The 22,941-nt window shown below is 39.8% G+C and overlaps 1 protein-coding gene across 1 annotated transcript in view; it reads right to left on the bottom strand.

The window, feature by feature from the left end:
- Positions 1-1,581: 1,581 nt before the first annotated feature.
- The window catches only part of CNGA1 (cyclic nucleotide gated channel subunit alpha 1), a 36,457-nt gene continuing 15,097 nt past the window's right edge, over positions 1,582-22,941 (bottom strand). The window contains exons 2-9 of the mRNA XM_060091175.1: positions 14,475-14,595; positions 13,103-13,219; positions 12,065-12,127; positions 6,971-7,012; positions 6,773-6,883; positions 5,388-5,495; positions 4,505-4,611; positions 1,582-2,996 (exon numbers count right to left, since the gene is read on the bottom strand). Coding sequence (XP_059947158.1) covers positions 1,582-2,996; positions 4,505-4,611; positions 5,388-5,495; positions 6,773-6,883; positions 6,971-7,012; positions 12,065-12,127; positions 13,103-13,219; positions 14,475-14,581 — 2,070 coding nt within the window. The 5' untranslated portion in view covers positions 14,582-14,595. The remainder of the gene's footprint in view (positions 2,997-4,504; positions 4,612-5,387; positions 5,496-6,772; positions 6,884-6,970; positions 7,013-12,064; positions 12,128-13,102; positions 13,220-14,474; positions 14,596-22,941) is intronic.

Here is a 22,941-nt window from a genome sequence, read left to right as displayed (position 1 = left end):
ACTCACTCCTATCTTACTGAATCCGCCTGCTATGAGGAGCCAGCAAGGCTTTTTACAATGTCTAGAGGTTTTTATAACAGGCAAGAAAGAACACAAAGAAAAGAATAAAATGCAGTTGGAGGAGAAGGAATAAGAATAAGAAAGAAAAGAGAGGAAAAGGAGCACTTGTTTCAGGCAGAAACCATATTATATATTACTTACGATCCACCCACTCCAGGACTAGCCACTTCCTCTGTAGTGAAGAAGTACTTGCCTGCCGATATAAAAGAGACAGATAAAATGTAGAAGGGAAACGTAAGGCTGAAAAGACAATGTATAATTCAATAAATATTCTATTGGTAGAGTAGGATAAATTCTACCATTGGCATGCACCGATTGAGGTCCACATAGATATCTGAAATGTCAAATTAACAAGAAGCCACGTTAAGTCGTATTATTACAGGCACGTATAGAAATCTGATATCAATTCCAGTGATCTGAGAATTTATTGAGCCACATCTGGGTTTAGCAGTAGAGTTGTATAATTGATTAGCAATGTCTTCCATGAGCACACACTTGTCATATAGTTCCCTTTTCTTTTCTAGAACCATCCTCCCATTAACTCCTTCCTGGTTCTCTAGCTAAGTGCTTCTCAAGCTTTAATGTATGAATTACCTAGGGGTTTGTTAAAATTCTGATTCTGATACAGCAGGTCTGGGGTAGGGCCTGAGATTCTGAATTTCTAAGAAGCTCCCATGATGCCCATGCTGGACCATAGAACTTTCAGGTCTCCTTTTCTAACAACAATTTCCTTTGTTCATCACCCAGCAAGAGTATTACCTTTATCTTTTTTTCTTATTGCTGGTCAGTCAAGAGAAAGAAGATAGTAGCCACTGCTATCAGGTCTTAATAATTAGATAATTAAAAAAATTTTATTATAAAAGATTCCTATAACATCTTATGATTTTCAATTTCATATATATATATATATATATATATATATATATATATATATATATATATATATGGTTTGTCATGCTTTTATCAGTAAGAAGTTTTTCTCAACCATTCTTCCCAAGCCCTAGAGTAAAATGATTAAGGTCCCTAAAATGCCCCAGATGCTCTAAAATATCCTAAACTCTCTACTAAATTATCAAATAAATAATATCCACTACAGCTTTAGGTTTTATTTTACTTTATTCCATTCTAATTCTTTTTAAATGGTATCCTGAACATGATGTACACGGTAATTCCCAGTTGCTCCTTAACAATATAAATTGCCTGAAAGTGAAGGATACTTGTTCACTTTTATAAAGAGTGTTACATAAAAGAAGCACATGTGAAAAAATCAGAAGATATAAATATTGATAAGTTAATTGGTTTATATCTTTGCACGTTATCCATTGTGAAAAATTCTAAGTGTGATGATTCTTTAGCCACAGTACCGCACAAGTGAGTGTACGGCCTTTGGTGCCCTGCACCAAAGCACATTTTCCTTATGGAAAAATTCCCAGCTGAATCATTCTCTTCTTTCAACTTACAGGTGCCATCATCACATCACCAAAAGGATCTTGAGGCATGTCCTTATGAATAACCAGCTTTTCAGTCCTGTGTAGAGTCTGTGGGCCCGCTTTCAGCTCCAGATCCTTCAATAGCTGAAAATTCTGTGTCAATAAGTGGTTTCAGAAATCGCTCAACCTTGGTTAGCCTTTGCTTCAGTTTCTGCTGCATTGACTCATACTCAGCCAGGATCCGAGCAAACTTTGTTTGCAGGAGGTCTACTGACCCCTCCATTCGAGTGACCTTCTCTTCAAGATCTTTAGGATCACTTCCAGCATTTGCAATGTTTAAGTCCAGTAGACCGTCTTTCATCAAGATTTGCTTCCCTTTCTCTTCTAGCATACATTTGGCATCTGGGTACTCAGTTAGAGCTTCCATGAGGTCATCTTTTGAGAGACAGAACAGATCTGAGTAGCCAATACTTTTAATGTTGGCCGTTCTTCGATTGCCAGCTTTGCTGCCTTTAATGTTAAGGATGCTGATCTCACCGAAGTAGCTGCCATCACTCAATACTACAAACTGAGTGATTCCATCATCTGCCACCACGGCGAGTTTGCCTTCCTTGATGATGTACATCTCTCGTCCAATATCCCCTTTCTTGCAAATGTAATCTCCAGGACTGTAGACTTGGGGTTGTAATTTCAAGACCAACTCCACCAACAGACCAGCTTCACAGTCGGCAAAAATGCGCACCTTTTTTAACGTGTCTAAGTGAACATTGATGGCAATCTCTGCTCTTAGTTTATCAGGTAGATACTTCAAGACTTCTCTCTCATCCACTGTTTTTTTGTTGGTCCACAGATAGTCAAACCATTTAATAACTCTCTTTTCCATATCTTTGCTTACATTTCGAAAATGCATGTATTGCTTGATTGCATCAATTCTTGCTTGAAATTCTGCTCTGGCTGCATTCATGTTGGAAATCATAGAACCTATGTTACCAACAATGGTGGCAAAAATTAACACTCCAATTAGGAAATCAGCCACCACAAAGATATACTCAGAATCCCTCACAGGAGGTGGTGTTTCACCAATGGTGGTCAAAGTCAGTGTAGACCAGTAAAGGCTGTATACATATTTTCTAGCCAAACGGCCAAATTCAGGATCGTTAACATCAGGATAGACCCACGTATCATTTCCAAATCCAACAGCTTTGGAAATAGAGAAGTACACACACGCATTCCAATGGATGATGATGACAATATACATAACAAGGTTAGAAATCCTGAAGATGTTTGGGTAGTTTGTCCTTGTTTCTGTTCTCTGGAAGAACTCAAACATTCGAGAGATCCTTAGTAGTCTGTTTAGTCTAATTTCTGGATAGCTCCAGCCCAGAATAAAATACAGCAGGTCAGTTGGTATCACTGATACAACATCAAGTTTAAATTGAAAGTTTGATTTATATTTCTCTATGAGTTTAAGCTCTTCCTTCACCAGTAGTCCTTGTTCTAGGTAACCTAAAATAGAAAAAAAAAAAGTAATGTTTTTTCCTTTTTATGCCACTGTAAATTTTTCTAAAGTAACTCTCAACAAACTTCATTGAGTTCAAAACAAGAGTTCATTCCAATAAATATGCTTTTAGCAATGTAATAAGATATGAGTACTGATCAACATATGGCTGTGGAAAATGTTCTTTTGCAGAAATAAAAAGTAAAGCTTTGTAAGTACAGAAGTGAGAGATTATATGCAATGTATATATACAAGGTATATATACAGACCTCTCTAGAGTCAGCATCTTGTCCAAGTAAAGCTATGCCTTTTATGAACAGGGTTCTTGGAAAGTTTTCTTTTTCTAGCACTGTGCTTAATTCCTCATGCCACTCTTTTGTCAGAATCCCAGCCCCACCCTTGAAGCTTGGGTACCTCCTTGCTGCTTGACTATTGTGCATATTCTTGCCTTGCCCCTTCAATGTGAAGCATATGTCATTTGAGGCTTCACTTTCATATCTCTTTCTTGCCCCTCCCAGGCTTCCTTAGACATCTGGGATTTTCCTTTCTCTTAAGCTGCTACCATGCACCTTGTGTGTTAAACCCAGAATTTCAATACCAGGATATATTTCACTAGGGAAAAATTTGTTTCTCTTCCTGGTTACCAGAGCTGTGCATAGAACTGAACTGAAGCATTGCTCCAGTGCACTGATATTAGAGAATGTCTTTATTTTACATAATGATTCTTAAAAGCAATACTCTGCATACACAGGTTACCTTTGCATGTGGTAGTATAGAAAAATGAGCTTATACCTACTTAACAAGAATACTTAAGTCGGAAGCTATCAGATCCTGCCCAGATTATTGGTCAATAATGCCTCATCATGGACCACAAAGTTGAATTAAGGATGTACATCCTGTTTCTTATAAAATTTCTAGTACAGCTCTGCTGAGTACAATGACATTTTCCCCCATGCCTCTTCAAGGTATCTCTGTTAGGTAGCAATTACCCTTTCCCCACAGAACTGGCAGAATATTTCTGTTCTCTCTATTCCTCTCTCCTGGTATAAACCCAATGAACAGAAAAATGGAGGAAAGCCATCAATCCACATCCAGAAGGTTGCCTAGTAACATCCTTCTGAATCAGCTGGAGTGGCCTAAGCCTGTGGGTGGGTATATGGTACTCTTACTTTCAAGAGTGCTTTTTCCTCTAAAACAAATTTTTGTGAGTCTTTTTTTTTTTTTTTGAAGAATACTTGAATTAAGAAATTTCAAGTTGGGCTTCCCTGGTGGCACAGTGGTTGAGAGTCCGCCTGCTGATGCAGGGGACACGGGTTCGTGCCCCGGTCCGGGAGGATCCCACATGTTGCGGAGAGGCTGGGCCCTTGAGCCATGGCCTCTGAGCCTGTGCTCCGCAATGGGAGAGGCCACAACAGTGAGAAGCCCGCGTACAGCAAAAAAAAAAAAGAAAGAAATTTCAAGTTATACATAGAGATAAAAGCATGAAATTACAAAATATCCAAAACAACATATTTACCTGTCCTTGTTCGTACAAACATATCGAGAAGATAGACTATATCTGATAAATAATCAAGAATGAGCCAATATTCTAGGTAATCAGACTGAAGTTCATCAAAACATGCTCTGTAAAAGAAAAACTTGTATAAATAAAATGAAATGGGACCAATTTAAGTAAAAGTCCTCTTTGTATAATTTTTATCACGATGAGAAGTATAACACACTAAGGCGAGGAGGGGTCCTTGGAGTCCATTTAATCAACCATGGCTTTCCCAAATCTATTCCCAAATCTGAGGGTTGGATTTAGTTTTCTCACACTTCTGAATTTCAACATTCTTTCCATTATGCTAGTCAGCTTTGTGAAAACATCAAATGAGAATAAATGACTTCAAGCTAACGTCAAAGTATTTTTGGGTGATACACATTGATAGCCAGGTTCATGTTGACTATTTGTACCCAAAATGCCTTGGGAAATCATGCTTGGTCCTGGATGGCTGAGATGTTTACTGTCTAAAAGACAAGGAACCATAGATATCCCTTGAGAAACACATCTTGCTCTATAAAACCTAGATCCTTGATCTTTTTCCAGTCTTGGCAAAATTTTTTTCTTGCAGGCCAAAGAAAATAAAAAGTTTCTCCCAAAGTTCTAATTAAATGATTGAGCAATCAAAAGTTTAAAACTATCCCCACCCCACCCCCATCCCCATACTGGATTTCCAAGGATATTGGGAACCAAAGCAGCTACTCTTGCTCTTAGGAAAACACATTGAGAATGATGCAACCTCTCTTCACAACCTGTGGTGGAGAAAGGAGGTATGTCCTAAAGAGCTCTAGGCCAAACTGTTAAGTCAGTTAACTTGGAAACTAGAAGTGGTTTGAGATCCACAAAAATATATAGACACCTTGCAATAATCATGGTCCAGTTGTACATGACAGGTAAGGTGATGCAAAACAGCCAGTTGTAATACGTGCTTCCTGAGGGATCAATAACCATGACTTCCTTCTTCTCCCTAGCAGCAATTGGAAATAAAGGGGAAGGTTACCAAGAAACAAGAATATTTTTATTTCAAATATCAAATATGGTTATGCCCATCGCCCACAATTGATGAATTAGAAATAAGCTGAAGAAGCTCACTCCACAGTGGGAAGACTAGCTTGGCATAAGTGCATTAGTCATAAGAAACTGGTTAGGGAGGGGTGGATAGATAGTTAAATTACTAGTCTTACATTAAACCATACTTTAGACTTTTATTAAAAACCTTGTTTTACTGTGATGCTGCAGACACTTCTATCACTCCAGCTACTGAGAGAGAACAATGGCATAGATCATGCCGAACTCTGGATATTCCACAGACCCCTTTGGTAGGCAATGGTTGGTGGGACAATGATGATTTTACCACTCCCCCTACCAGGTAACAAAACAATTGGGGACCACACTGTGAGGGGGAACTCATGGCTTCTTTCTCATCTGTATGGAGAGAAGAATATAACACAATCTAATATAAAGTGCTTGTTCTTAAGTGTGTATGAAGAATTGAGAGGCAATAGAGGGCAAAAGAAAGAAGGAAGGAAGGAACTATATGATCAAATGGACATTTTTTTTTAAACTTTCTGGTATCAAATTTATATTTTTAAGGATTTTTTCTTTTATACAACATCAACACATTTCTAACAGGCACAAATAAGTAAACCATCATCTGGTAAAGAGTTTTCTTTGAGTAAGTTTAGAAGACAATATTTTCTTTAATAAAAAGCAAAAAGATAGCTCTGAAAATATCACTCAGCCTTATCCTTGTGAAACTCTAACTCTCAAATGTTTTAAAAAGTTTCTTTCAAATAGCTGATGTTTTGACAGCATTTATACTGCTCTCAAAATTAGGCATGGCTTTTGCAATGAGACTACTTTACTTTGGATTATTTGCCACACAGTATTTATGACTCAAAAATGTTAATGAAATTATTACATTTTTATTTCGACTAAAAATATTGATGGTAAGATCCTAGAAACACAATTTTCTTTGGATCCTAAATCTGTCCCAGTGGTAAGTTTATTTTCACCAGTGTTTAAGGAAGGAAATTAACCATGATGCTGAAAATTCTTGATTAGAAAACTAAGGCTACCATTGCTAATTTTAAGGAAATTTGAAAAAAATTAAATTCACATTTGATAACAATTTATTTAGTCTTTACACTGGGCCTCTTTACTATAAACTTGTGGGAAATTATCCCTGCATCCTAAACCCATCACAAATTTATTCCTAATTTCAATGCCAGTAAAAATACTTACTCTTCTTTCTTGTCTTTGCTTTTCTCCTCTTTCTTTTTCTTGTCTTTGTCCTTTTCTTTCTTCTTTTCCTTTTCTGGGTCCTTTTTATTTTCATTTTTATCATCTGGCTTGCTGAAGAAATGAGGGATGTAGTTGGCAAAATACAAAAATGTTATGGATAGAAAAATGTGGGGTGATTCATGCCAAAGTCTTACTTACCTCTTCTTTTCTTTTTTCTTTTTCTTTTTTTCTTTTGGTTTTCTATAGAAAAAAACCAATATATCACATAATCAAATTACATTCTGACCTCCATTCTTGTTTACCTTCCTCTGCACTGGGCAAGAATTCTGGGCTTTGTGTTCAAAGACCTGCCCCCGTGTTCAAAGACCTGCCCCCATATTCAGAGACCAGAAATCTGATCTCCTAATGGTGGGTTCAACAAGAAATAGACATGCACCCAGACAATAAACAAATAAAATTCCTGGGAATTAGTGCGTGTGGAAAATTGGAGAAAATGGAGGTAGATAAAGGCATAAACCCAGGGAGGGAAATTTAAGAAACAAGAGCCCCCAAGAGTGTACTTTCAAAGTCTCAATGTATATCCAAAAAATGGGTACTTAAAATTTAAGCTTCTTGATGTCACTTGTATTTATACTTGAATAAGAGTTTTGAGAATTTCAAGAAAATGCCATCAATTTTCTTTAGAGGGGTAATCCTGGCTGAAGCAATGTTTTATGAGCAGACAAAAAGCTCTGTGGTAACAGCGTAGAATCCTAGTTAGAATCATTCACCAGATTTGAGATCACCTTCTTCTTTATACACTTTCTTCTTGAGTGGAGAATATGGGATTAGCTGGCTCCTTCTGCATTTGGCTTTCTCTATCAGCAGAAGAATGGATTCTTGAGTCAGACAGAGCTAAGGACATAGTAGGCTGTCATTGTTGGCTCAGATATCTTGGGAAAATGTATTATTCAGGCATGAATGATCAGGCATCTCGTTACCACTGTGATAGTCAGGGAAGGCTTTTAAAGGGAAGTAGGTCTAAACCTAGGCCTCAGAGTATGGGTAAGAGTTGGAGAGGTTAAGAAGAAGAGAAAGGGGGCTTCCCTGGTGGCGCAGTGGTTGAGAGTCCACCTGCCGATGCAGGCGACACAGGTTCGTGCCCCGGTCTGGGAAGATCCTACATGCCGCAGAGTGGCTGGGCCCGTGAGCCATGGCCGCTGAGCCTACGCGTCCGGAGCCTGTGCTCCGCAACGGGAGAGGCCACAACAGTGAGAGGCCCGCGTACCGCAAAAAAAAAAAAAAAAAAAAAAAAAAAAAGAAGAAGAGAAAGGATGTTAAAGGGAGGAAAATTTTCAGGTGAAAATATACAAATGAACTTAGTCTGTATAGGAATGGCCCAGCAGAACTAGAAAGCTGCTACTAAGGAGAAATAGGAGATAAAATTGACAAGGAGATGGGGCTTGGCACCTAAGATTGTCATGTACAAACAGAAACAGAACATAAAGTTAGATAAGGGGGAGTTTATTGCTATGGGAGTACATTCCTATGATACAAGATTTAACACCCTAACATAGACCCTGGGAGATGGTGCTGGCACACTTCTTGGATGGCTCTTAGAAGCTCAGAAAAGGTGACAGCTCACAGTAAGTGAAATATAAATTATAAAATGCCATGGCACATGGTGGAGGAAGGTATCAGAAAGATTCAGAGAAGTGGTAGGCTAAAATGGATATACTAAGTAAGAAAAATAGCCCACCAACTGATTATGTTCCCTAAGAGGGCTCAGAGGATACAAAAATGACAGGGAATGTGCTGGTGAGAGGGGCACCAACATTACTGAGAAGCTCATTGGTGCTGTCCTCTGTAGACCAGGGCTGATAGTGAGAGATGCTGAACTGGGTACAGAACTAGACTTCCCTGAGAGCAATAGGGATGACAGGATCTAGAAATCACAGAGACCAGTGGCAGTGCTTACCCATCAGAAGAGAAACAGGTCTGATAATTTTAATTATCAGTAAGGTGAGCATAGTAGCCAGGGTCTTAACCCACAGAGCACTATGGAAGAGGTTAACAGAATACTGTATTCCTAGATAGATGGGCAACTTGTTGACTTGTTAGGGTACTGTTTTACATTTATAATAAAAAACAAATTGGAAATGGATGCTCAGGAGGTTAATGGCAACTTACCCCAATAAAAAGTCACAACCCCTTTAATAGTTTCTAAACCTGAGGTAGCTCTCAGAAATGAAACCACCAGTCAGAGGAGAAGCCCAGTCCCCATGAAGAAGGACTCTGCAACACCATGACAAGTATATTCAGTAATGATTTCCCCAGTCTTTCCTCCAAAGAAAACCAATGATCATTTACTTAAGTAACTGTACACTGGGGGTAAAAAAGAATACCTAGATACATTAAAGGCCATTTTCACACAGGACCCAAGTTGATATTGAGACCCAGGGACTAAAGCATCATCATGCCCCACCCCCATTAAAGTGAGGGACATATGGTGGTTTGGTAGTAATTTGTGGGGCCTCCACTGGGTCTAAGGATGCCCCCTTGTGGTCATTTGTCCAGTTCCTCTATGTAAACATGGAATGCATTTATTTAGTCATTGGCAGAATGACAATCATCTCCTCATCTCCACTAGTTCCTTGGCTTGTGGAATAAGAGCTAACATAGTGGGGAGGACCAAGTGGAAGCCCTAAAGCTGCCTCCTACCTGCTGGCAAAAAGCAATATTGCAACCTGGACAGGAAAGGAAATGCAATCCTTAAAGACCTAATGCATGCAGGGGTGGTGCTTCTCCATCACACCCTCATTTAATTCAATGTCTGGCCCCTATTAAAACCAAATGGATCCTGGTGGATGGCAGCAGACTAATGCAAAATCAACCAAATAATCGCTCCAATTGTAGTCACTGTGGCAGATGTGAAAAACAATACACTCACCCAATCAATACCATATTCCTAAGGTTCTGGGTCAATCGTGGTGAATGTGTTATTTTTAACCACTACCGGGGAAGAGGGTCAGAAACAGTTCATATTCACATGGGATGGAAAACAGTATGTATTTACACTATTTTCCAGGGCTATGTTAACTCTCCCTCCCACTGTCATGACATAATCTAGAGGGACCTGGACCATGTGGACATTCCTCAGAGTATCACATTGGTCCACTATATCCATATCAATGACATCATGTTAATTGGGTCCTGAAAGAGGATTATCTAACCATGGGACAGAAAATGACTGCTGACCATGAGCTGGATCCTTCCAGAACTAACAAGTCATAAGGTTGTATTGCAACCTGTCACATGATAAAGTGATGTACTTGGGACTGAGCAGGTGGCTCGGCACCCTCGCCCCATGTCATCTACCACTGCTGCATCAAAGCTATTCCTCCCCCCTGACCCATGGCCATATACTGGGCTTATAGGAACAAATGATGGAGCATGATCTGTGGGTGGGTCAGCTTAGCATCTGGATGCAAGCCAAAATGAGCTGTTGTCTACAATACAGCCTTACCTAGAGGTGGCCTTAAAAGATACTGAGGTTAATCTTACCAATGGCACAGCTTTAAGCAATGCACAATCATCTACTTTGTGGGGGAAAAGCAATGGCCTAAATTAACAATATACAAGGCAGACTTCCCTGGTGGCACAGTGGTTAAGAATCCACCTGCCCATTCAGGGGACACGGGTTCGAGCCCTGGTCTGGGAAGATCCCACATGCCGCGGAGCAACTAAGCCCATGTGCCACAGCTACTGAGCCTGCGCTCTAGAGCCTGCAAGCCACAACTACTGAAGCCCGCGTGCCTAGAGCCCGTGCTCTGCCACAAGAGAAGCCACCACAATGAGAAGACCGTGCACTGCAACAAAGAGTAGCCCCCACTCGCTGCAACTAGAGAAAGCCTGCACGCAGCAACAAAGACCCAACGGCAGCCATAAATAAATAAATAAATTTATTATTTAAAAAAAAAAAAAAAGAATATACAGTGATTCATGGGCAGTCACAATGCATTGGGTGGTTGGTCAGGGACCTGATGAAAAAATATTGCAAGATCGGGAAAAATAATTCTGGAGAATAGGCAGACTAAATGGACTTTATGGGCATGAGCACAAGGTTTTAAAACCTTTGTATCCCATATTAATGCCCGTCAAATAGTAGGTGCCATGGAAAAGAAAAGAACAACCAAGTAGACAGAATAAATCAGCCTGCTGACAAAGCCAACCTCTGTCACTGGCATCCTCAATGCTGGCACAATGTGGATATGAATGGAGCAACCATGGTGGCAGAGATGGAGACTATACACGGGCCCAACACATGAGGTCCCGTTCACCCAGGCGATTTAACTGCTGCTATTGTTGAATGTCCAGTCTTCCAGTTACAAAGACTAATGCTATGACTCTAAAAGAGCTCCATTACTTGAGGAAAGCAATCAGTCACTTGATGGCAAGTTAATTACACCATGGAAAGGGCATCAAATAACCTTGACTTGAATCAATATATATTATGGATACTAATTTGCTTTTTTGCCTCAGGGCTTTGACCAGTGCCACTATCCAGTTTGGGTTGCTGCCAGCTCATAGTTTCCCTCTCCCTTGGCTGGCCTTGGCTGAAGGAAGCCACCGTGCTCAAAATTATGCACCCCTTCCTAGAGGCAGTCCTCATACAATGACTGCGCATGGGTACAAAGCCCAGTCCTATTGCCTAACTATGGAACAGCTCTGAAGGGCCATCCCTTCTCCAGAGCTCCCCATAGCATCACATGGCACATCAACTCTATTCTCTGAAGTTCAACTTCTCCTTCTACCCAATCCTACTCCCCTAACTCCCTTCTAGGTATCATTTCTGAGAGCACTCCCAATAAACCTCTGTATACAAAGCTCCTTCTCAGAGACTGTCTCCTGGGAAACTTGACCTAAGACACATTGGCTCAGAATGGGAAGGATTAATGATGTTTTATTTATCTTGTCAGCCACCCTAACCCTAACCACATGGTGGGGCAATTTCATATATGCTATAAACATGGTTTTTCTACATGTATTCAAATACATACATACGTACATACATATTACTTGTAACATGAGTAGCTACATTTTTCAGGAGGAAATAACCAAATGACAAAATAATGGAAAAACTTTGCCATTGGATTAGATAGAGTTTGCCCTTATCTGCAGTATAACACATTCAGATGTATTTCTGATACATCTGATACATATATGCAGTATAACACATTCAGATGTATTTCTACCTTTTTACTGTCTTTCTTTAAAAACAAAGGTTTGGTTTACTATTGTCAATGTACTTACTGTTCTTTATTGCTGCTGTTGTTAACATTGAAAAGTGCAATGGCTCCAGGCAAGTACTGCTCCCTGGGAAATGAAAAAGCACAGTGAAATCATAATAGTCACCATGTGTGTAATGTCCAGAGTAAATAAAAAGTCTTAAAGAACAAATTCTTTTCAGGTTCTACCCATTACTAACTAGTGCCTAGGTAATTTTTGAAAATATAGAGTCTCCACGAAACATGAGTTGCTGAATATCAGGGCCATGAACCAAAGTAATTAATAAATGTTTATTAATCAGTGCTCACAATGCATCACAATACCATCCTCCACACCCTGAGTAAGCCAGTTTGGATGCTACTAACTCCCAGAAAGCAATTAAGACTTAGATTGTCCGGGAAGATAGGAAGGGAAGACAAGACAAATGAAAACAGTATGAAAGCTGAAGGTGGTCAGTGAGAAAAGAAACAGGAGGGGAAAAAAAAGAGGGAAAAAAACAAAGTAGAAGTAAATATGTTTGACAGGATGGGAACCCCTGATCCACACCAATACCACACTCTTCCCACACTCTCAGGGTCACACGTTTGAAGTTTCCACAAGTACTTTTTTCCCTAAGGATTTTTTAGCTTTTCTCATCTCGTTACTCACCCTAGCGCTCTGCTTCCCTGAAAGTAGGATTGAATGGGAGAGACCATTTTAGAGAATGACAGCTAAACCCTCTCACACGTAATTGCTTGGAAGAAGGATCAGAAAGAAGGAAGAAATCAGAGAGGACTCAGGCATAAGGTTTCCTAAGGGACAGACACGGGTCTCAGGGAAAATGATCAGCAAGAGTGTTCATGGCTTGGAGCCCCATGGACACAAATTATCATCAGGCAGTGGCAGTTTCCCAAGAGAAGAAGAGGGTAAGGAACAGAAGTAGCAATTTACTCCCGAGATCCTGCAGAGTAGCTGGGTAGCAGGAGTGTTGGCCAAGCCCACTGAGTGGAAGAGTAGAACACCTTTCTTTCATCTAAATAATAGTTTAAACACTGATGTGGAGGGATAGATCCTACTGCTCACCTCTGTGATGGCTGTCCCCTTCCACGTTGACTACTTCTAAAGGAATCCCTTGCATGAGTGTTTTCACTCTCTGATTCTTCAAATATAGAGGCACTGTCATCATCATCAGAAAAGGAGCTATGGTTCAATAGGAGGCAGAGATTAATTAGATCAGTGCTTTAAACCATTGTGGGGGAACATGTCTCATTTCTCGTCTCTCTCTCTCAAAGGAACACAGACAACAGTTTTTAATAAGAGTGAGATGACAACTGTTCAGAATACACAGAATTAGATAGAGTATATGCACAATCCAGTAAAATACGTGTAATTAAGAAACTACTTTCTAGGTCTTCCATATTTATATTGTTTGATGCATTGATTAGCTAATATTTATCAAATCAAAAGTATGATATCTGTACTTCAGGTCAGGTTATACAGTTTTCTGAACCTGTAATAACATTTCCTTCCACTAAAAGTAAATTCATCCACATTTATACAAATTTTATTCATTTATAGGGTAACCACTTTAAATTATACTTTTAAAACACGTTAGCATTTCACACTTTGTATTTTTTTTCACATTTCTCTATGGTAATGTTATCCCTTTAGATGTGAAATGTCCCATGAGGAAAGGTCTTGCCAGTGACTAACAAAATATTTGGCAAAGGTGCATCTAAAGAATCACCACAATAATATCTATGTTCATTTGTTAGATAAGTAAGGCTGTCCTAAAGAATAAATTCACTAAATTAAATAAAATACAAAGTTCAAGGTTTCAAATTAAAAGTTAAACTGAAATTAAGCTTAGTTAAATTGAAGAACTTTGGCTAGTATTAAAAATACATAGGGGGGCTTCCCTGGTGGCGCAGTGGTTGAGAGTCCACCTGCCGATGCAGGGGACACGGGTTTGTGCCCCAGTCCGGGAAGATCCCACATGCCACGGAGTGGCTGGGCCCATGAGCCATGGCCGCTGAGCCTGCGTGTCCGGAGCCTGTGCTCCGCAACGGGAGAGGCCACAACGGTGAGAGGCCCACGTACCGCCAAAAAAAAAAAAAAAAAATAGGGACTTCCCTGGTGGTGCACTGGTTAAGAATCCACCTGCCAATGAAGGGGACACAGGCTCGATCCCTGGTCCAGGAAGATCCCACATGCCAAGGAGCAACTAAGCCCGTGCGCCACAACTACTGAGCCTGTGTGCCACAACTACTGAAGCCCACGCACCTAGAGTCTGTGCTCCACACAACGAGAAGCCACCACAATGAAAAAGCCCTCACACCACAACGAAGAGTAGCCCCCGCTCGCTGCACCTAGAGAGAGCCTGCGCACAGCAACGAAGACCCAACACAGCCAGGAAAAAAAAAAAAAAAAAACATAGAGAAAAGCATGCATTTACCTGCATGCTCCATTTTCCATCCTTCTTATTTCCTTTTCAATATCTGGTACAATCACATTGGGAATGTTTACAAAAGAGCGCCGTGTATTGATGATAATTTTCTTCATGGTTAGCTTAATAGCTGGGGAGAAAAAAAGTCTTGTTAGTAGGAAGACTTTTTATATATTTACATACATAATCAAAAGTTTCACTCTATCATTCTTCTAAGGCTGAAATAACAATCTTATTTCCAGTTACATGTAGGAATTATTTTTTAATAGAATACAGTCATGATCCAAGCACTTAATAATCACTAGTCAGGGATTTTGTGTATTTTTTTAAATTCAAGGGTTTTGTGTATTTTTTAAATTTTTTAAAATTCAGACGTGTAGAACTCTTTTTTTTTTTTAATTTGGATTTACTCCAGCTTTGAAATATTTAGGCAATGTATGGAACAAAATGTGTGGAACAAAACTATAGGGACCTCACAGGCACATCCAACAATTAAGTAACAATGAAAAGCAGTAAAATAAAATACCAAAATGGGTGTAATCAACTGTGAATTTCTACAGGCATTCAGAAAAAATAAAAGGGTCTCAAGTGGTATTCAAATTTTGGAGTGAATAAAGATACAACTGATCCACATTTCAACAAGTCCCCCTAAATTATTCTGATACACATAGTGCTCAGCTTCCCGGGCAACCACTTCAGACATCAGGAAAACGCCAAGAACAAAGTGATCCTGAACTCCAAATCTGTCCTGGCAGCAGGTTCCAGCCCAGCTTCAGGCAACATGAATGGCACGTGGGCACACTCGCTCTTGCCTTCTTTCCTGAGGCCCTGCCAGCGTCCAATGACAACGTCTCTGCACTCATGACCGGCCCCAAGTACTTCATCTGGTCTTCAGTGTGCTGCAGTGACGTGGCCTGGAACTTGGAGAAGTTCCTGGTGGGCCCCAACAATGTGCCTGTGTGCACAGGTACAGCCACTGCTTTCTAACCATGGACATGGAGCCCAACGTTGAAGCCCTGTCATCCCAAGGGCCCAGCTGTGCCCAGGATGCTCCTCCAACCCCTGCTGCTTGGCAGTCACAATGCTGCCCCCTGGGGATTTTATCTCTAAGGGTGTTTCCTCCAAACTTGCATGAAGATAACACCTGATGTCCAGGAAAATGGGCCTAGATGGGTGCTAGGTGTCCATCCCGGCCTCCCCTCTCCCAGACCAAGCCTCCCCACAAATAAAGTGCTATGTGTCAGCAGAAAAATAAAAGGACACTGTGGATTTTTTAAAATGCTGCTGTTTCAGTAAACAAAGAATGTTGTCTGCCATTCCAGTAAACAACAGATGAATGTTGCCCGTTATTCAGCCATGAGCCACTGCAGACGCCAGGGTAGGTGCGCCCTTGGGGGAATTCAGGATGGAGAAAACAGGACACTGGCCCTTGATAATTAAGATGCATATCAAAGGAATAATTTCAATGAGTCCAGACTCTTGACTCTTCCCATACATAGTAAAGCACTAAAATCATTAACTTGAGAAGTCTGTTTTTTTGTGATTAGCAGTAATCTTTTGACGTTCGACTACATGATTTTTTTTTTCCCCCAGCAAAAACTCCTATATATTCTTGTTCCTCCCTTACCTCTTTGGATCAGTCCCTCAGAGTTATCTGAGAGGTTGCCTTCCCGGACTATAGTCCTCAGTAATGTCCCCTAAGAAAATATAATTCTCAACTTTTAAGTTGTGTGTTTTTTCCAGTCGACAAAACAAAAACCCAGTATCTGTTCACAGGCTCCAAGAACACCAGCTCTTGTACTGAATGTCACTTGCTATGGTCCTGCTGATGAAGACCCAAAGAAGGCCAACATGCTGAGAGGATGACGGGTGCTGGACAACTTCAGCAGGTACCAAACCTCCACCTAATCCTCTGTGGCTGGTTATCCATCCACCCCTCCCCTCCTCCACAACACACACCCCCTAACCTGCACTCCCAGGTTTTTATTATACGGATTGGGGATTTTTCCTTTGTTATTTTTCTACCACCGATCTCTGGGTTTTGGAGGGAAACTTGCCTTTGTTATGAATAAAATAGAAAAGCAAAAACCAAAAAAAGAAAAAGAAAAAAATCGTTTGATGTGGGAAAATGTAAAAAGCACACTTCATTCTTTAAAACATTACATCTTCCAGTGAGGATAGCCATAAATAATGCTCTTTATTTCACCCTAGTATTCATACAACTAATGAAAACAACTAGCAGCCAGTAGTCAATAAATAGTAAACAGAATTTTTGTAATGTCTGTTAATAAAAGTGTGCACATATTTTAAAATGTAATTAAAGTAAGTTTTAAAGAAACAACCACCTTAAGAAGAGAATTGTTTCACTGACTCCTTTTCAGCAACAGCATGGATATTCTGGTTATATTTATAGCATGCTGGCTTCCTATTGTCATCAATCACTACTCCTTCTGGGAGACCCCGTGCCTTATGATTAGGAAAAGGAGAATATATGATTATTTCATCCATCACAACATAGAAAAAACTACGTGAGTAAAAAAGATTAAACAAGGACAACTAATATTATCCAATATGTCAGAATGAACCAAACCTGGGCTTTGCTTGGACCTGAAGAAAAAAAGAATCACTTCCTTTGTCCCATAATTTCTTGTTGGCCTAAGTACTCTACATAGGAAAAAACTTTTTTTATATCACACAATCACTTTTTAATACATATTCACTCTAGGAAGAAAGTAAACAGAAAATATAAATAGAAAAATAAAGATACTCAAAATTCCACACCAGACCGTATAATTATTTATCAACACATTTTCTCCACTGCTTTTATGGTTTCCTTTTTCACATTTAGATTTTAATCTATCAAATTTATTTTGGTATAAGGTGTGAGGTAGGGATTCAACTTTATATTTTCTAAATGACTAGTCAATAGTATAAATAGCACTAAATCAATAACCAATAGTCCATCTTTTCCTGTCTAGTTTGAAATGTCATCATTCTAAATTTGCCTTGCCAACCGTAAAGATTTTGATGGAGTTTGCATTAAAATTATAAAATAAGTTGGGAAATTATTTTCCTCTATGTTTTTGAAAAAGTTTCTACATATCAATCCTACATTTTTATTAATTTCTAGATGTTTTGTATTTTTGTTTCTATTAAGATAGTTAAGATAGTTTTCCCTTGATATATTTTAACTCATTGCTTTTGCTATATCATAAAAATATTTTTTTTATTTATTTATCTTGAAACCAGCCAACTTAACTGAGCTTTACAAAAATTATTTCTAATAGTTTTTCTGTTAAATAATTTCTGTTTTCAGTAATGTAATCATAGCACTTACACAAATTATTCTTTCCTCTTTTTCATGAGGTATTTAGCTTTGATGTCTAGTTACCTTGACTAAAAATTCCAGAACAGAACAAGTAACAATTTTTTTTTTTTTTTTTTGCCCACGCAGCATGCAGGATCCTAGTTCCCTAACCAGGGATCAAAACCGTGCCCGCTGCAGTGGAAGCACAGAGTCTTAACAACTGGACAAGTGTCTTAAGAGATACCTAGTATGGTTCTTGGCTTTATGAGAATGTTTTAAAGTTTCACTCTTAAGCATATTGCTGACTGTTAGCTTAAGAGAGATGTTTGATTCATGTTAGAGAAATCTCCATTTATTCATATTTTACCAATTTTTAAAAATTAGAAATTGGAATAAATGTTGATTTTTATTAAGGCTCTCTTCCTTTTATAGAAATAATCCTTTTTTTCTTTTAATTTTCCCTATTAACATGATGAGCTACTTTAATAAATTATTTTAATAGTTATGGAATAAACTTCTTGATTATGGTAAGTTCTTTCCATATATATTGAATCCTAGCTGCTAATATTTTATTTTTAATTTTTGCATTAAAATTTTTTTCATGTATTAAAGGTAAAATTTGTAGTTCGAGAAAGGATTTTTTTTTTTTTTTTTTTTTTTTTTTTTTTTTTTTTTTTTTTGCGGTACGCGGGCCTCTCACTGCTGTGGCCTCTCCCATTGCAGAGCACAGGCTCCGGACGGGCAGGCTCAGCGGCCATGGCTCAGGGGCCCAGCTGCTCCACGGCACATGGGATCTTCCCGGACCGGGGCACGAACCCGTGTCCCCTGCATCGGCAGGCGGACTCTTAACCACTGCGCCACCAGGGAAGCCTGAGAAAGGATTTTTAATAGTAATTGTTGATTCTTTTCATATTCTTTTCAACTCTTTTGGTCTCACAGGATTGTTAACAAGACATCTGAAAAGAACCAAAAAATTCTTTTTTTAGAGAATTCATTGCTTTGCTGGTTTTCAAACATGAATTTTGAATAAAAATTTGCAAATCAAAAGGAAACAACTGCTTTTAGAAAGTAAGTTTCAGATTTCATTTTTAAATGGATCATAAAACTTTCTCCCTTATGTGAGGCTGTAAAAAAACTTCACAAAGCTAAAGCAAAGCAAATGATTGGGAAAATCTTATGAACAATTCAGGCAAAATTAACTTGGAACATAAACTATGAATGCTCAGGAAGCAGTCAGGCTCTGACTTGCGTTCAAAACCTGCCTCTACCACTTATTTGTTGAATGAATTCAAGTGAGCTTTTTAACCTTGCTGAGCCTTAGTTTTTATCTTTTTCATATCAAATAGCAGAAAGACATGCTGTGCACCCACACACACACAAACCCACACATACAAACATAATTAATTATGAGGCAGAGGTTTTCTAAATTTAGTATGAATGATACCTGTGAAGCTTGTTTAAAATGCAGATTCCAGGGCCCTGCTCTCAGAGTATGAATGAGGAATGACATGGGCGCCAGGAATCTACAATTTTATCAAACACCGTTAAGTAATTCTATTTCAGTTCCTGTATCACACTTAAAGAAACATTACTCTATGTATGCTATTGGCCCTTGGTGCACGACCCCAGTCATATCTGTATTTCTGAATACAGTAGTGGGAAAGACAAAATAATGGTCAAGAAAGGCTTCAAGGCAGGAGGAGGAGGAGGAGGAGAGGAGGGGGTGGGGGAGGAGGAGGGGGAGGGGAGGGGGAGGGGAGGGGGAGGGGAGGGGAAGGAGGGAAGGAAGGAAGGAAGAAGGGAAGAAGGAAAGGAAGAAAGAAAGAATGAGGGTCTATACTGGAAAAAAGTGAAACTATGTTTTCAGATGAAATGATAGTATATGTAAACGACACTAAAAAATCTATAGAAAAAATTAGAACAAATAAGTGAACTTAGCAAGGTCACATGACAAAAAGTCAATGTAAAAAAGTTCATTTTATTTCTGTATGTTAGCAATGAATAATTAGAAAATGAAATTTAAATGAAACATATACATCCCAAGAAATGAATGTCTATGTCCAATTCAAGAAATAAATACTATGTAGAAAGTTCTCTGCCAGATGCTGTCAGAAAGAAGCCCAAATATGATTATGGCCCTAAAGAGCTCACAACTAGTATTGGGGAACAAGACAAGAGTACCACACTGAATAAAAGGTTTGGGACCCATAAAAGAAAATTAAGTAAGTGTTAATAACTGTCAGTCACCTCTTCAATTTCAAAGATTATTTTTTCTTTGTTTCAAAATTTGTGAAATATTAAAATTATTATTTTAATAGTGTTATGAGAAAAATTTGATAGCTGAAAAAAGGGAAATTTGGACACAGACGGAAGACTGTGGGGATACACAAAGAAAACACTATGTGGAGATGCAGGACTCGAGTGATGCATCCACAAACCAAGGAATACCTGCAGCTACCAGAAGCTAGAAGAGAGACGTGGAACAGATTCTTCCCTCGTGCCTTCAGAGGGAGCATGGCCTCACCAGTTTCTTGATGTGGTACTTCTGGCTTCTAGAACGGAGACAATAAATCTCTGTCGTTTTAAGCCAATACAGGGTGAAAAGGGATCTGGAGGGTCAAACAGCTGCTATCCAGCACACAGAGATGGCAGGCCAGGGGTGCTGTGGGACCCAAGGGGAGATGTACTAAATCCTCTGCAGTGAGCTTGAGATAAAGCTTCCTGAAAAGGTAAGGCTAGAGAGATCTTGGACAAAGAGCAGGTACCTGTCCAGCATACCACAACGTGGAGCGATATTCTAGGCAGAAGCAGTAGCAAATACAGAAAAACGAACATGTGAGAGAGCAGGGTGCCTTCAGGAAACCACAGCAGATCAAGTCATGGAGAATGTGGTTCTGTGAGTAAATGACAAGAAAAGAGGTGGAGAGGAAGGCAGGGGTTGATTCACTACCTGCATTGGATGCTCTGTTACCTTAACAAGGATGAGGAGTCCCTGGAGGATTCCAAGTGGGGCCATGTCCAGTTTTCCAGTTGGGTGAGGCAACAGAAAAGAGCTGGGGTAGGAGTCTGTGGAAGGATTACAGGTATCCCTGGGTCCCAACTGATGCAACAGTGCACACGGTGCTGTGATCTCTCACCATGCCTAGTAGTTCAGGTAGGAAAAAGCCCGAAAGGAAGATACCTGGAATGATCTGAGATTGGGGTCAGCAGTTGGGGTGGAGGGACAAGGGGGCAAAGGAGGTAAGGAGAGACTCATTTAAATAAAAAATCACAGACCTTAAGCTGAAGGAGGGACAGGATGATAGGAAGGAAGGATTTATTAGGAAGTTGAAGATCAAGGGGACAAATATCTCAATAAGGTTGAAGAACAGGTTTAGTGAGAAAGAGAGTAAGAGTTGGAAACAGAGGAAGCTGTGTTCAGGAAATAAGATGCTGTACTAGAGGTTACAATTGTGGAGATGAAGCACCTTGGAGTCAGGACTCGGGTGACCACGGTGGAGAGGCTGAAGCAAAGGGAAGAAAAGAACTTGTGAAGCTAGGGACTCAGATGTCTCAGATGCATCATATTTCATAGCTGTGGAGGCTGCCCAGAATGACAGTGAGACTCAGTAGGAAAGGGACATCTGAACGGTAGGTGCCATATTATTTGATGAATGTGGAGCAGCAACTGGCAGGTCAGCAGATGCCCAAGACCAGCTCCAGTGGGAAGAGAGTGGAAAAAGAAAAGGGTGTAGTGAAGGATTTAGAAGAGGCAGTTGAGAGGTCGGAAAATGTCAGCTTCTTTCTAAGTGGATCAGGTGTGCCTAGTCTGTGCATCATCCGAATCTGTCCAAATTCTAAACAGTTCTTCAGACTTGAAGTGAAATATTTCTGATTGCTTCGGGGAGAACGCCTCTGGGAAGTGTTCGTGAGTCCTTCCCACCTGGGTATGACAGATTTAGGCAGGATGAGAACAGGCAAGTGAGAAAGAACTTCTATGTGTTGCCCATTTTCTGCATCAGTCCACCTCTTTTAGCCTCTGTTACTCACTTTGAGACCACAGAAACAAAGAGACAAAGGTAAGAAATGTCTATGGAGAGCCTGCTACAGGTCGGGCATTACATCAGGTTAGGATATTTAATTCACATAAGAATCTGAAGCATGGCTTTATCTTCTCCATTTCACAGGGGAAGATACGAAGCTCAGAGAGGGTAAAGGATTTGCCCAGGGTCATGTGACCATGCTGGTATGCACAAACAGGTTGCAAAGCTCAAGCTCTTTCCTGCACTGCTCAGAAAAGGCGTGATATAGGAACTCAGTCACCAATGGCCCCAAGTGACACGTGTTTGTCCCTGCTTCATTCCTATCAGTGTGGGCTTCTCCACAGAAGTGTGCTTTTTGGATTCAGTCAGTTATTTACAATGCAGTGATATAAACTCAAAAAGCATGTCTTAAAACATTGACTTAAGCAAAAGGGTGGCCTTGGGGGTTTTAACTTCCAGTGACATCCTTGAGGAGCCCAAGCCACCCCCAAACAATAAGCTTAAAAACAAAACAAAACAAAAAAAAACAGTTGATTTGGTAAATAAATATAGCTTTAAAATAAGTTCCTAGTGCCCACCAGATGGCTGCCCTAAGCCCTTACTGTGTAGAAATTCTGAATCCACTATTAGCCTTAGGAAAAATACCAGAAAGGATTTTCCTGTAATTTCACTAGACTGACCACTTTAAGAGAAGGGCTACTTTTTGTTTTGTGTTTCATTCCTATATATCCTTAGCTTTAAGAACAGTGCGTTGAACCTAGCAAGTATCCAATTATGTTTGTGGAAAGAATGAATGAGTAAATGAATTAATGCAGGTCAGAGGGAGCAGGGGTGGAAATGATGAGGAAATGAATCCAAATCATCTCTGCTTTGCTACTACTCCAACCTCTTTTTTAAAGTCTCCTTCCCCACTTCCTCTGTTTATCACTTTCTCCCAACCCAGAAAACCCTGGTGCAGCAAGTCAGGACTGTAAGGACACTTGAATCTGATGATCCTGCAGCACTAGAAAGGTGGCATGGATATGGATCTCACTTTTTCACCAATCAGTAATAAGTTCTAGACTGCCCCAGCACTCTGCCCCGGCAATTTCTTCTGCTGTGTCCTTCCATTTATAGTAGAAGGACCACATATTACACAGAAATTAGT

This window comes from Mesoplodon densirostris, chromosome 1 (assembly GCF_025265405.1).
Source record: "Mesoplodon densirostris isolate mMesDen1 chromosome 1, mMesDen1 primary haplotype, whole genome shotgun sequence".
NCBI classification, from domain to species: Eukaryota; Metazoa; Chordata; class Mammalia; order Artiodactyla; family Ziphiidae; genus Mesoplodon; species Mesoplodon densirostris.
The sequence above is the reverse complement of the archived record's forward strand: the minus strand, read 5'-3'. Positions and strand labels throughout refer to the sequence as shown.